Here is an 11,450-nt window from a genome sequence, read left to right as displayed (position 1 = left end):
GATCCAACGACTGGTTTCAGAAATGTAATAAGCTCATGAAGCTCAATGTGATATGAAAGGAGCTACAACTATTATCTTAGCGTAAAGACACCTAATTTTCTTTCTTCCTCATGCTGTAGTCCCCAACATGATGCGAACCTCCATTGCTGGCTGACGCTCTGCGTGCTCAGGGTCAAATAGACAGATTAACTGCTCCGATATCTTTTGAAACTCAACATAATGAGCATTTTACTTGAAGTTGGCCCCTGTATTTTTTGTTTTGCCGAGTGAGGGGTCGAGCAGAACGTGTTGGTCTTCTCTTGAAGGGAAGTGGGAAGTACCTGCTTGCGCCGCCGCCTTCACCTGCCTCTATAAGGCTACATATATCTGCTTAAAGCTGTGGCGGTTCTTTGAGTGCATTCTGCAGTATGCATGGAGAACGGGACGAGGGGCTCACCGCTGTCAACTTCCAGTCCAGGTCCACAACTGCTAGGCTGCGACCATCGCTGCAGATGAGTGGGTCCATTGTACTATCGCAAGGAGGACACTGTGATCATGCCTGCTTGTTTACTCTTGTATCAGACCCGTGTATTTTATGTTCAAATTACGACTGCTGCCTCATTCTTCCGTTGCGACGTCCCAAGGAGCCTAGTAGGGCTGTAGGCGCGCTGCCGACCAGCAGCGAAGTACGTGCTGGCCTTTGTTTGAGGACCAAAATCGAAAGTCTTTTCATACCTTTTCAGATACACTTTTGATTTTTTGTTTGTTGGCTCCCGCCAGCTATCCCTAGAAGGCAGGGGCCTTCCCTCTTGGTTTGGTAGAGGCTACGCGTGGAAGAGTAGGTACTGCTGCAGTGTCTGCTGTTCCATTTCTCAGCCTTAACACACCTGGTATCCAATTGTTTGCTTGTAACAAACTTGATGCAGTAAAGATTTGAAGAAACATTTGATCCCTGACTGTGTCTAGATCTGCTTTTTGGCGAGGGACTAAGGAAGCCCCGAGCAACCCCAATCATTTGCCTCCTGTTCTCCTCCGCAGAAGTCAACCCATGCAGGCCCAACAGAGCCAGAAGCATCAGCAGCAGCAGCAGCAGGGGCCGCAGCAGCAGGAGCCGCAGCAGCAACGGCAGCAGCAAAGGAGAAAGGCCATAATTGCGCAGAAGTCGCCACCCTGCGTCCTTCCAGGCTGCTGAGACAAGCCCTAAGGTATCTGCTATGCGTGCAGAAGGACAGGAACTGCTGCAACAGCAGCAGGCGACTTTAACCCAGCAGCAGCAAGCAATTCCGTCGCACCAGCAGCAGGTAACCCCGTCACAACACCAGCAGCTGCTCTCAACAGCACCTTCGCAGCACCATCAACAAGACGAACATCAACAGCAGCAGCAACAACAGCCCCGGCCGACTCGTCGCAGTAACCGCAACAACCCACAGCAGCGGCAGCAGCAGGATCAGCAGGAACAACATCAGCAGCAGCCAAGGTCACGTAACAGAACAAACCCGCAACGGCGCTCGCGTCAGCAGCATCAGCAGCACCAGCAGGCCGGAGCTCTTGCACCATGGGGTTCCCAAGCGTCGGCATTGCCTGCAGCGGGGAGGCAAGTGCGGCGTGCTTCCAGGGCTGTCCGGAGGGACGCAGCAGGGGCATCGGAGGCGTGTACTCCTGCAGTGCCTGTCAAGGACTGGGTTTCTCGTGCAATGCAACAGCGTGGTTGGGAGAATTCGGAGAGGCAAAAACGTGAAGATTATGTGCCGACGCTGCCGGAGGGAGGGGTCCCCACTGAGGGCTTTCGATTTCGGTTGGACCACGGGTATCCGTTGGACGTACGAGGGGGCGGCACACAAGGGAGGTCGCGGCCAGGTGCTGCTGCCACTCACTGTCCTTTTTTCCCCCCTCCCTTTTGTCTACCTTTGCTAGGTGGGCTCCCGCAGCAAGGGCCCACTGGGTGTTCTGCACAGACATGGGGGTCACAGATGCCGTTTGAAGCTCCCGATGCGGCCCGCGCAGGCCTGTCTCCTCCGCTCGCTTCGCAGCAGGTTTTTTCCGGCCAATTGAAAGGGTCCCCGCAGCAGCAGCAGCGTGTGCAGCAGCAGCCTCACGTACAGCAGCAGCGCGCGCAGCAGCACATGCAGCACCATTCTCGGCTTGCCCCTCTCCCGGCACACTATTTGCAGTCTTCTTCAGACTATCCCTTTCTCCCCATGACGGGAGTACCGACACGGTCCCCCCTTGGCAGGGAAACACACGCGGAGGGCAGCAGTAGCGGCACGTTGCAGCGTCGGGACGAGTCGTGCAGGGGCAATCCAAGCAACAACGCTCAGCTGCTCGCCTCCGAAGCAGACCCAGCTGATTTTTCTGCTGCAGCTGCAGCAACAACTGAAGCAGCCAGAACGGGTGACAGACAAACTACTGCAGCGCAGCCTGCTGCTGCCACACCGATGGGTGATAGCCTTAGATGCAGGGAGGCAGCAGGTATCCACGCAGCCATAAGCACCTCAGACGAGGAAGAAGGCGGTCCATTTTCGGCTGCGCCTGCTGCTGGAGGAACAGCAACAACAACAGCAGCAACTCCAGCTCTTAGTAGCATTGTGGCACTGGGGGCTTCAGTAGCATGCCCCAGCCCGTATGCTGTCGTGCGGGAAGGGCAGCTGCAGCAGCATTCTTGGCAACATTTGTCTCATCCGTATTGGCAATCATGGCAGCTGCAGGAGCACTGGCAGCTGCAACTGCAGCAGCAGCAGTGGCAACAGTGGCAGCAGCAGCAGTGGCAGCAGTGGCAGCGTTTACCGTACACCGTTGCTGCTCCAGTTGATGCCTCTGCGTATTCATACGTGCCCATGCAACACCTACAGCAACAGCAGCAAATCCAGCAGCTCCATCAGCTGCAGCAGCAGCAATACCTGAATTTGTTTCAGCAACAGCGACATGACTGGGGGAGCCAGAGGGCTTCTGGCCCAAGTAGAAACTATCAACGTACTCCTCGTCGAGTTCCACAGCAGCAGCAGCAGCAGCAGTATCAACAACAGCCTATTCAAGCCCACTACAACGGCGGAGTTGCTGATTCCCGCAGAGGCCCTCAGCGTCAGTGGCAGCAGTTGTCTTTCCCAGTGGCAGCAGCAGACTGTGTGCGTCACATTGCACCTGGTACCTCTGCAGCGGCGGTAGCTACTGCGTACCCCTGGTCCGTGCATGCACTAGCAGCACCGTCTGTTTACGACACCACGGCCCTCTCTCAATCAGGCTCACCGATGGCCCGTACGCATGGCCATTTTGTGGCTGCACCATATATGTACACTTCCACGGCGCACAGTGCGCCGGCCTCCACATTCTGGTCGCAGCCTCAGCTGCAGCAGCAGGTGCAACAGCAAGTCCAGCAGCAGCAACAGCAGCAGTGGCAATGGGAGGCCCAATCACGGTACTCTCGGGGTTCCAGCAATAGAAACTCAAGGGAGCAGCCGGGACGTTTGCGGACTGTACAGGATGACCGAAACGCTATAAGCGGTACTCGGCACATAGTTGAGGCGCATTCACTTAGCTGTAGTGGGAAGGTAGGTAGAAGCTCTGCTACTGCTGCTGCTGAAGGTAGTCGCCAGGTGCTTTCGAGCAGCAATGCAGACGCTGGGGAGTCGACGGATTCTGCAGCAGTCGCTGTTAAAGATGGTGAAGAAGGAAGCAGCCGCGACAGCAGCCGGAGCGAAACCCACAGCAGTCCTTCCCGTCGCAGTCGCAGTAGCAACAGTAGCAGCAGCATATCCAACAGCCACATGCTTCCTGAGGAAGGCTACTCGTATACTAAGAATATGGCGTACTTAGCTCCCCTCGTAGAACGAAAAAAAGTGGGCCCAGAGGACTTTGTCCTGCTGCATGTTATTGGCAAAGGGTCATATGGTGAGCGCAGACCGGGAACAATAATGAGCGCGGCTAGCAGCATACTATAAGCCTGAGGCGTCTTACAGAGTGTTCAGTATATTAGAAAGAAGCCACACATGTGTTACTGTCAGCGCTCATTAATACGCTGCAGGAAGCGTAACAACAGCAGATGGAGAAGCAACAGTCAACACAGCAACAAGCGCGGTAGCTCTAGGATATTTCAGTGGATTCGGCTCAGGTCGTTCTCGTTGTGGCTGTCTCTACTGCTTCCAATAAGCTCATGTTTGCCCTTGTGGGGTGAAGCTTCCGTCACTTAATGCTTGTTTTGTTTGTTTCCTTGTTTCAGGGAAAGTAATGCTTGTTCGATTCGAGCAGGACGGTCAGCTGTATGCCCTGAAGGTGCTGCTGAAGGAATCGCTGTTGCGTCGTAGCCAAGTAAGATCTTGTTGAGTTGTTCCGACAGGAGATGCATGAACCCGAGTACATAGTTTCAGGGAGAAGCACATTCTCAGTGGCTGCCTTGATGGCAGCGGTAGACAAAGTCTTTACGTTCGCGCGATCACATGTAGATGAAAGTAGTAGAAGTTGAAAGCACTTCTCAAGCTGCTGCCAGTGGTTTTGCTGCTGCCGTGGGTGGTTTGGCTGCAGTTTTGTTTAGCCAGTGCTCGTATTTCTATATTGTGTTTTAGCATAATGCGGCGCTAACGGGTTTTGCAGGTGCAGCACACGCGAACCGAGCGCGCGGTTTTGGAAGTGATAACTCATCCCTTTATTGTGCAAATGCATTTCGCCTTTCAGACACCCAAGAAACTCTATTTCGTTTTAGAGTAGGTTTGACGCTGCATTGCCTGTGTTCTTGTCGCACTGCATCTCTGAGTTCCACGCTATATATGCGTTATTCCTTTTAGGTGTTCCTCCGTCTCTGTGTCCTTCAATAGTTTCTTGCTTTGAAGCTGTCCTCCGTGGACTTCGCTTCCTTGTTGCTTGCCATGCCGAGTGTTTCCACGTCGCCCTTGTAAGATACCATCGTGAGACTTCATGTGGCTTGCATGGATACGTACATCAGGCAGCTTGCCGCTGTGGGTAGGACTGAGAGGTCTCTAGTACGTGGAGCAAACAGGATCCATGTGACATTCTGTGGCTTGCAGGTACTGTCCTGGAGGGGAGTTATTCTTCCATCTACAGAAAGACAGGAAGTTTAGTGAGGAGCGATCGCGGTTCTACGCTGCCGAGCTCTTGCTTGCCTTGGAACATCTCCACAAGCACAACGTCATCTATCGCGAGTGAGCCATGAAAGCTTACTCTACTGTCGACGCCAAACCGCGTGTTGTTTGTGTTTCCTTCCCTGTTAGGATAAGCTGAATAAATGTGCGCATACAAGCAAAGAAGCGGTGCAAAACGTGGCCGTGGCTGCAACACTCTAGAGTCTTTGGTTGCTGCTGCACCAGCGCAAATTCTCCTAATATGCATTTCTAGTCACTAGACGGTGGTGGCGCGATGGGACTTGCTTACATCCAGCTGTTAGGTTAAAAGTTCGTCTGCGAAAGGAGAAGTCGTGCGTGTTTTGTTGTTCGGTGTCATTTATCGCTGTTCCTTCTCAGCCTGAAGTCCGAAAATGTTCTTCTGGACGCGGACGGTCACATCCGGCTGACAGATTTCGGCCTCTCCAAAAGCGGAATCGCTGACAACACTAGTGCACGAGTATAAAACACAATTTTCTGCTGCTGTTGCTGCCGTTGGTATTTCATTTTTTCTGGTGTTAGTAGTTGATAGGAACAATGGAGGCCTCCTGAAGGGTTTTGTTGTCTCTGAGGCTTTGTATGTTGCATGCGTCGCTGCTGTTTGCCACTTTCCAAGTTCCGGTGCATTGTGAATGAAATTGTGCTTCAGTCCGTTTGCGGGACACCGGAGTATATCGCTCCAGAGATCTTGTGTCAGGTAGGCCACGGGAAGGCAGCGGATTGGTGGAGTCTTGGAGCCCTGCTGTATGAGATGCTGACAGGTCTGCCTCCCTTCTATACGGCAAATCGCCAGGCCCTTTTCACCAATATTCTCTGGTAAGTTTGTCTCTCTCCATTTATCTCCATGCTTCCAGCATCATCCACTTTCACTCAAAAGAACATGCATCGCAAGAATACCTACATTTAGGAATTTATGTGCTGGCATGAATGCGCATATGCGTCCGTAAAGAAGTGTGACTGATGACGTAGAGCTGGTGATACGGTGATTGATTGACAGTCGTTTGCATGGGAAACGGCTTTCCGTGTGTTGCTCCAGGCTTGGTCAAGCACCACCGGAATAGATATTGACATGTGGACACTGCACTATAACGCACGCCAGCGTATAGCGGTTGCAGACATATCTTTGCGGTGAACATCATGCTTCCATGCGAGTTGGCTTATAACCAGTTGAGATTCTGGTTCTACAACCTTTTGCCGTGTCTACTGCTGATTATGATCATCTGACGTTATCAGGGACAGCATGGATGGCCGGTACCTAAAGTTGTGTGTTGGATGATAATGATCGGGCTTGGCTCGGGATATTGAGCTCCCCTGAATTTTTTCGCTCGCCAGCGAGAGGAAGCGTGAATGCTACTGTGCTGTGCAGGGGAGGGTTAGATTTTCCCGCGGACCTTTCTCCCGCTGCGGTAGACCTCTTGAAGAGCTTATTGCACCGCGATGCCAATGAGAGACTTGGCGCTGGGCCTTTAGACGCAGAGGAGATTAAAGTGTGTTTATCTGCTTTTTTTCCAAGCTGTAGACAGATCAGACACATGGTGGAAGGGAGGCGACACAAGCTACTTTATTAGAACACAGTTGTAGAGGGCATTCTGTTTCTGAACTTAACGGTTTCAAGGGCCATGTGCTCAACACAGTCGGAATACTCTTTGTTCCCAAATTTTATTTCTTTTCAGAGGCATCCTTTCTTTGCGCCGGTGGACTGGGGACGTCTTCTCGCCAAGGAAATTGAGCCTCCTTTCAAACCTCGCCTCCTTTCGCATGAGGACCCTAAGTATTTTCCTGCCGAAGTTAAAAGAGAACCAGTATTTTCAGATGATGGAGAAGGACCTGACGCAGCGTTTGGTAGTGGCACCGTGAGGGACGCCGCCGCGAGAATGCAGAGGTCTCGCACGCCTAATCGTCGCGCCGCAGTCGACAGCAGCAGCTGTGGTGGCGATAGCGGTAAAATTAGCAGCAGTAGTAGAACAAGGCCAGCAGCAAATTGTGCAGCTGATGGGAACTGTGTTGCGAGGGCCGCGTCGGGTACAGGAGGTCACACGGAGGACGCATGTACAAATGAAAGGCCACACGCATGCAGCTCTCTATCCTCCCATGACTCTCAGAACACTGAAGAGGATGAAGGGGATGCCCTTTTCAAGGGTTTTTCCTACGATGAGCGCCTCCAGGGGTTTGTCTGTCCATCTCACCAAAAATTTAACCAAGCTTCATCTACTTTGCTTGCTGTAACTCTCTCACACAGGAGCTTGTTCACCTGCGAGATTCGCCGAGCACAATATGCGAACAGTTGTAGCCTTTGAGACAGTGCCTTGTTCTCGGGCGCGCTGCTGAACGTCTGAGTGGCATGTGTGCTGTTTGTCTTTGTGCCATGCCATGCCAGAACCTGGGGTAAGGCGGCCGCATCTACGGATGATCCCTACGGCTTCTAGGTGTCTTGGAGCTTATTTTTGTTGTTTCTCGCAAAGCGAGAGTTTACTTGTTCCACTCTGTCTCGCTCAATCAGGTGATTGCCGGCGAGGTCGGTCGTTTCCCCTTTCCCCGGCTTCGGCTTCTGCACGACAGAGATTGGGTTATTTGATGTTTGTAGATGACACCAAAGCGCTGTCGGCATACCTCCCGCACTGGAGAGCCCGGCAACCACACAAATATCATGGGCGCGCACAGACAAAAGACCCATCAGGGCCCGCAGAAGAGTAATTGTCAGTTGCTGCCTTGGGGAGGCCAAGAGCCAGTATCACCCGTTTTCCGTCTTTTTAGCTTTAATTTTACACAGTTCTCGGGATCCTTCGTCTGCGATTTCTTTGCTGGTAGTAAAGTGGTGAAGAGATGCGCCAGTAAAACGGCGTGAGAGAATCCTGCATCACTGCTTCCTGTTGCCCTTTCTTCCAGGGCATGACAGCTCCTTTTCTCTGCTTGCTCGCTGGTGTAAGCTAAGCGCGACACTGAAGGAGCTAATGGATGACATTTGTTGTCTCTGGGTTTGTAAAATGAGCCCCTTAGTTATGGGATCAGAGCCTTGTAGATCCCTGCGGTGCCAAGTCGGTAGTCCTTGTGAGTACCGTACGGGCTGCGATTTCGACAAAAGCGGCACGATGATGAAATAACACTTGTTTCTTGTCAAGGCATGCTAAGCTGGTATGCGGAATGCTACACTGTCTGAGGCCTTATTGCTAATTTTTAAAGCTAGTTATAGTGGGTCTACCCGAGATGTTTCGCAGGGCGCACTTGCTAAATAGTGCAGGGACGGCTTGCTATCCCAGCAAACGGCAGGCACTGTCTAGTTCATGGGCGTTAAATCGCGTTTTTTGGTGCAACAAACATGTGCGGACGTATTAAAGCTATAGAGCAGGCCTTCCACAGGCCAATCCGGTCTGAAAGCATACAACTTGCAGCTATCATGGCGTTCAGTTGCAGTAACGCTGGAGCAGGCAATGAATAGAGGCGGCGCACACAGGATCTTTTTAGCTACACTACTAGTGCGGCAAATGTACGCAGCTGCTGCACTTCGCTGTCTGTCGCGGACCTCCGGAAGTTTTTGTCCACTAGTTCTACAAGTGAAGGTACTAGACAAATTTCTACCGAATTCAGCAGGCAGTTGAGTAGCAGAGCGCACAGGCATCGTCTCATAGTATGCAACTAGGCTGGCGGAGCCAGCAGGGAATTTCTGTGCCTCGTTTCCTTTAACGTGGGATTTTTTTTGCCATTTTAATGGGATGCCCGCAGCTTACCCTATAAATTCATTGGTGGCGCTCAGCGGGAATGACCACGAACGTCGGACTCATGTGAGGACAGATGGTGCCTCTGCCCATGTACATAGTAGTTTGCTCTGCAGAGCCACTTTGCAACGCTACCAAGTTGAAGTCCTCCGAATTGCATTGATGGCTCACTAGACCCTTCGGGCTCCGCAGGCAAGGTGCTTTGAAAACTCAATCTCCATATGACAAGGCGGTGCTGTTTGCGCTCCGTCAAAATCCTCACTGTAGTTCACATGCTCATTCTCCAAGATTGAGCGTTCACTGAGCTAGCGATAGCAGCAGGATTTGTTATACTCGACAATTCTAGTGCGTAGTGCGGCTGGTGTTGCATTTCCTGAAGTGGGAGAAGCTGCTATAGCAGGTACATTTCAAAATTCCTGACTGTAGTGCAACGGATCGCACTGCCGACGTCCCGCAGCATTTTCTTTCTGAACAGCGAGATTTTCGAGGTTTTGTTTGCATACAAAAGCCAAGTACCTCCACTGGTTGTGTTCGCATTGCCGACGAAGTGGAGGAGTCACAGCAAATCTGTGTACCGGCAAAGCAAATCCCTATCTATCACGTGGCAATGAAGGGGCAGTTCTAGATTGGAACCAAAGGCATTCCACCGTAGAACACATTTGCCGATGCATCCTATTTGAACAGATGGCCGTAAATCGTTAGTTGCACCTTACTCAGGCAGCGAAACGTACCTAACGGAAGTGTTCGCCTACTTCACCGTTTGGAAGCAATATTTATACTTTTCACGCTGTATCATCTTGCGATGCTGCTTTTTGTATTCAGATGGAAGAGCCTGTGTGGTGTATTGATCAACGACTAACGCTCGGTTGTGGGGTCTACGGGACCATAACCACGGCCTGTTGAGTGGCCAGAAGTCAAACAAAAATCGAATTGGGCCATTTGCCTTGTAAAAGGTGAAGAGGCCTGGCTCAACTGAACTCGTTCAGCGCGGGTCGTGGTGGCGAGGCAAATCCTGAGGGGCAGACTCTGGGATCATCTAAGACTACGACAGCCAGACGTTTTGTATTTGTCGCAAACCGGGTCAGTGGGTTTGCAATGGTCCGCAGCTCCCTCTGCGGGCCTGCGAGGCTGCACTCCCAAAACTACTGGGAAAAACTAGGAAAAGCATATAAATTCTGAATTGTGAAGCATTGTTCTTCATTTTGCCTACGTTAGCGCACCGGATGAGCCATTTCGTATTCGAGAATGGCAACAGGAAGTGCGACGGACCCTGCACTGCGCGACAAAACGAAACACGCTTGCGCGGGAAGTTGCGTTCTGTTCATGCTGTGCATACCTGATATACGCAGGCGTGCCAGATATTTGTTTCATGCCAACCTGCTGTAGTCTTCCTGTAAGTAAATTGGTAGCTGGGCGTCTCAGAGTCAAGGATCTCGCGCGGCACCTTGAGCGGCTCACGTCCCAGCGAGACGCCGTCTCTGATACCCCCCTTGTGCAGCCAGTCCTCGGTACTTCAATTGTATTTTGCTTGTTTTATTGCTTTATCATCTTTAATCGAAAGCAATAATCTGCCCATAATGTCTTGGCACTTTGCCTGGACACCAACGGCTGAGGACCGTGTCGTGGTCCGTGATCAGTGGTGTAGTGCACAGCACCTGCTGCTGTGACTACGCAACTACCTGACCCGTCGAGCAGGGGCCTATGATAACCGTCTACCTTCGGTGCATTTCCTTGAAACAGTAGTCCAAATATCACAAAATGCTGTTATTTATAGTTTTTCACCCCCACTCGGGGTTCTTGCCTCCCAGGCCTTGTGGGGAGGAGGCCTGCACCGGTGCCGGCGCTACCGCCAGCCCCAATCCCCAGATATTTACAGGCACGTCTAGTGTATGCATGCTTATTCGCCAACATATTGCCTTACTTTGATCCTAGTAAGAGGGTTCTGTTCTCGTTCGGCCTTATGACCTCTTGGAGGTAGCCGTCTAGCTATCTTCTATAGGTCACCTGTAGTGCACAGGCACTACAGTAGGGCTTGCTGGTGACCTGTAGAAGATAGCTAGCTAGCGACCTACAAGCGGTCGCAATACTGGAGGAGGACAGGACTCTCCCACTAGGATCAAAGTAAGGCAACTTGTCTGCGAATTAACATGCATACACTAGAGGTGCCTGAAAATGCGCGGAGACTGGGGCTGGCAATAGCGCCGGCACCAGTGCTGTAGTGCTGAGACACTACAATGGGGCTGACTAGTGTCCTAGGGATGATAGCTAGCTAGCGACCTGCAAGGGGCCGCGACACTGGAGGGGGACAGGGCCCCCCCAATACATGAAAAAATAAGGAAACCGTTAGTGAGTTCTAGTGAAAACGTGAATTGTGCGGAAATCGTGTGGAGACTGGGGCAGGCGATAGCGCCGGCACCAATGCGAACTCTCCCCCCTAGGGTATAGGGGGTAAGCTCCGAGAAGGGAGCGAATCGAAGACAGTGGACACACACACTCCCGGAATCGTCGTATTTCGACGGGAATAAGCGGTAGAGACCGAGAAATGGGGCTAATCTAGGTGTAGAATGTAGACCTGTGGAGGGACAGGAAACAGCGTAGTCGCAGCAGTAGGCGCCGCGCACTACATTTGGGGGCTGTTCCGGGATTTGAA

The 11,450-nt window shown here is 52.0% G+C and overlaps 1 protein-coding gene across 1 annotated transcript, besides 1 other annotated feature; it reads left to right on the top strand.

Moving 5' to 3' along the window:
- Positions 1 to 1,193: 1,193 nt before the first annotated feature.
- On the top strand, positions 1,194 to 7,384 carry ETH_00011680 (AGC kinase, putative; the record flags this gene model as incomplete). Its single annotated transcript, XM_013376552.1, has 8 exons — positions 1,194 to 3,864; positions 4,193 to 4,281; positions 4,564 to 4,673; positions 4,995 to 5,129; positions 5,448 to 5,547; positions 5,737 to 5,903; positions 6,454 to 6,574; positions 6,761 to 7,384. The coding sequence occupies 8 exons, from the start codon at positions 1,194 to 1,196 to the stop codon at positions 7,382 to 7,384; spliced, it is 4,017 nt and encodes a 1,338-aa protein (XP_013232006.1).
- A 4,053-nt stretch (positions 7,385 to 11,437) lies between these two features.
- Positions 11,438 to 11,450: part of a repeat region that runs on past the window's edge.

Source organism: Eimeria tenella, genomic scaffold (assembly GCF_000499545.2).
Source record: "Eimeria tenella Houghton genomic scaffold, Eth_scaff37, whole genome shotgun sequence".
Taxonomy (NCBI): Eukaryota; Apicomplexa; class Conoidasida; order Eucoccidiorida; family Eimeriidae; genus Eimeria; species Eimeria tenella.
This window is presented reverse-complemented; position numbering and strand designations above follow the sequence as displayed.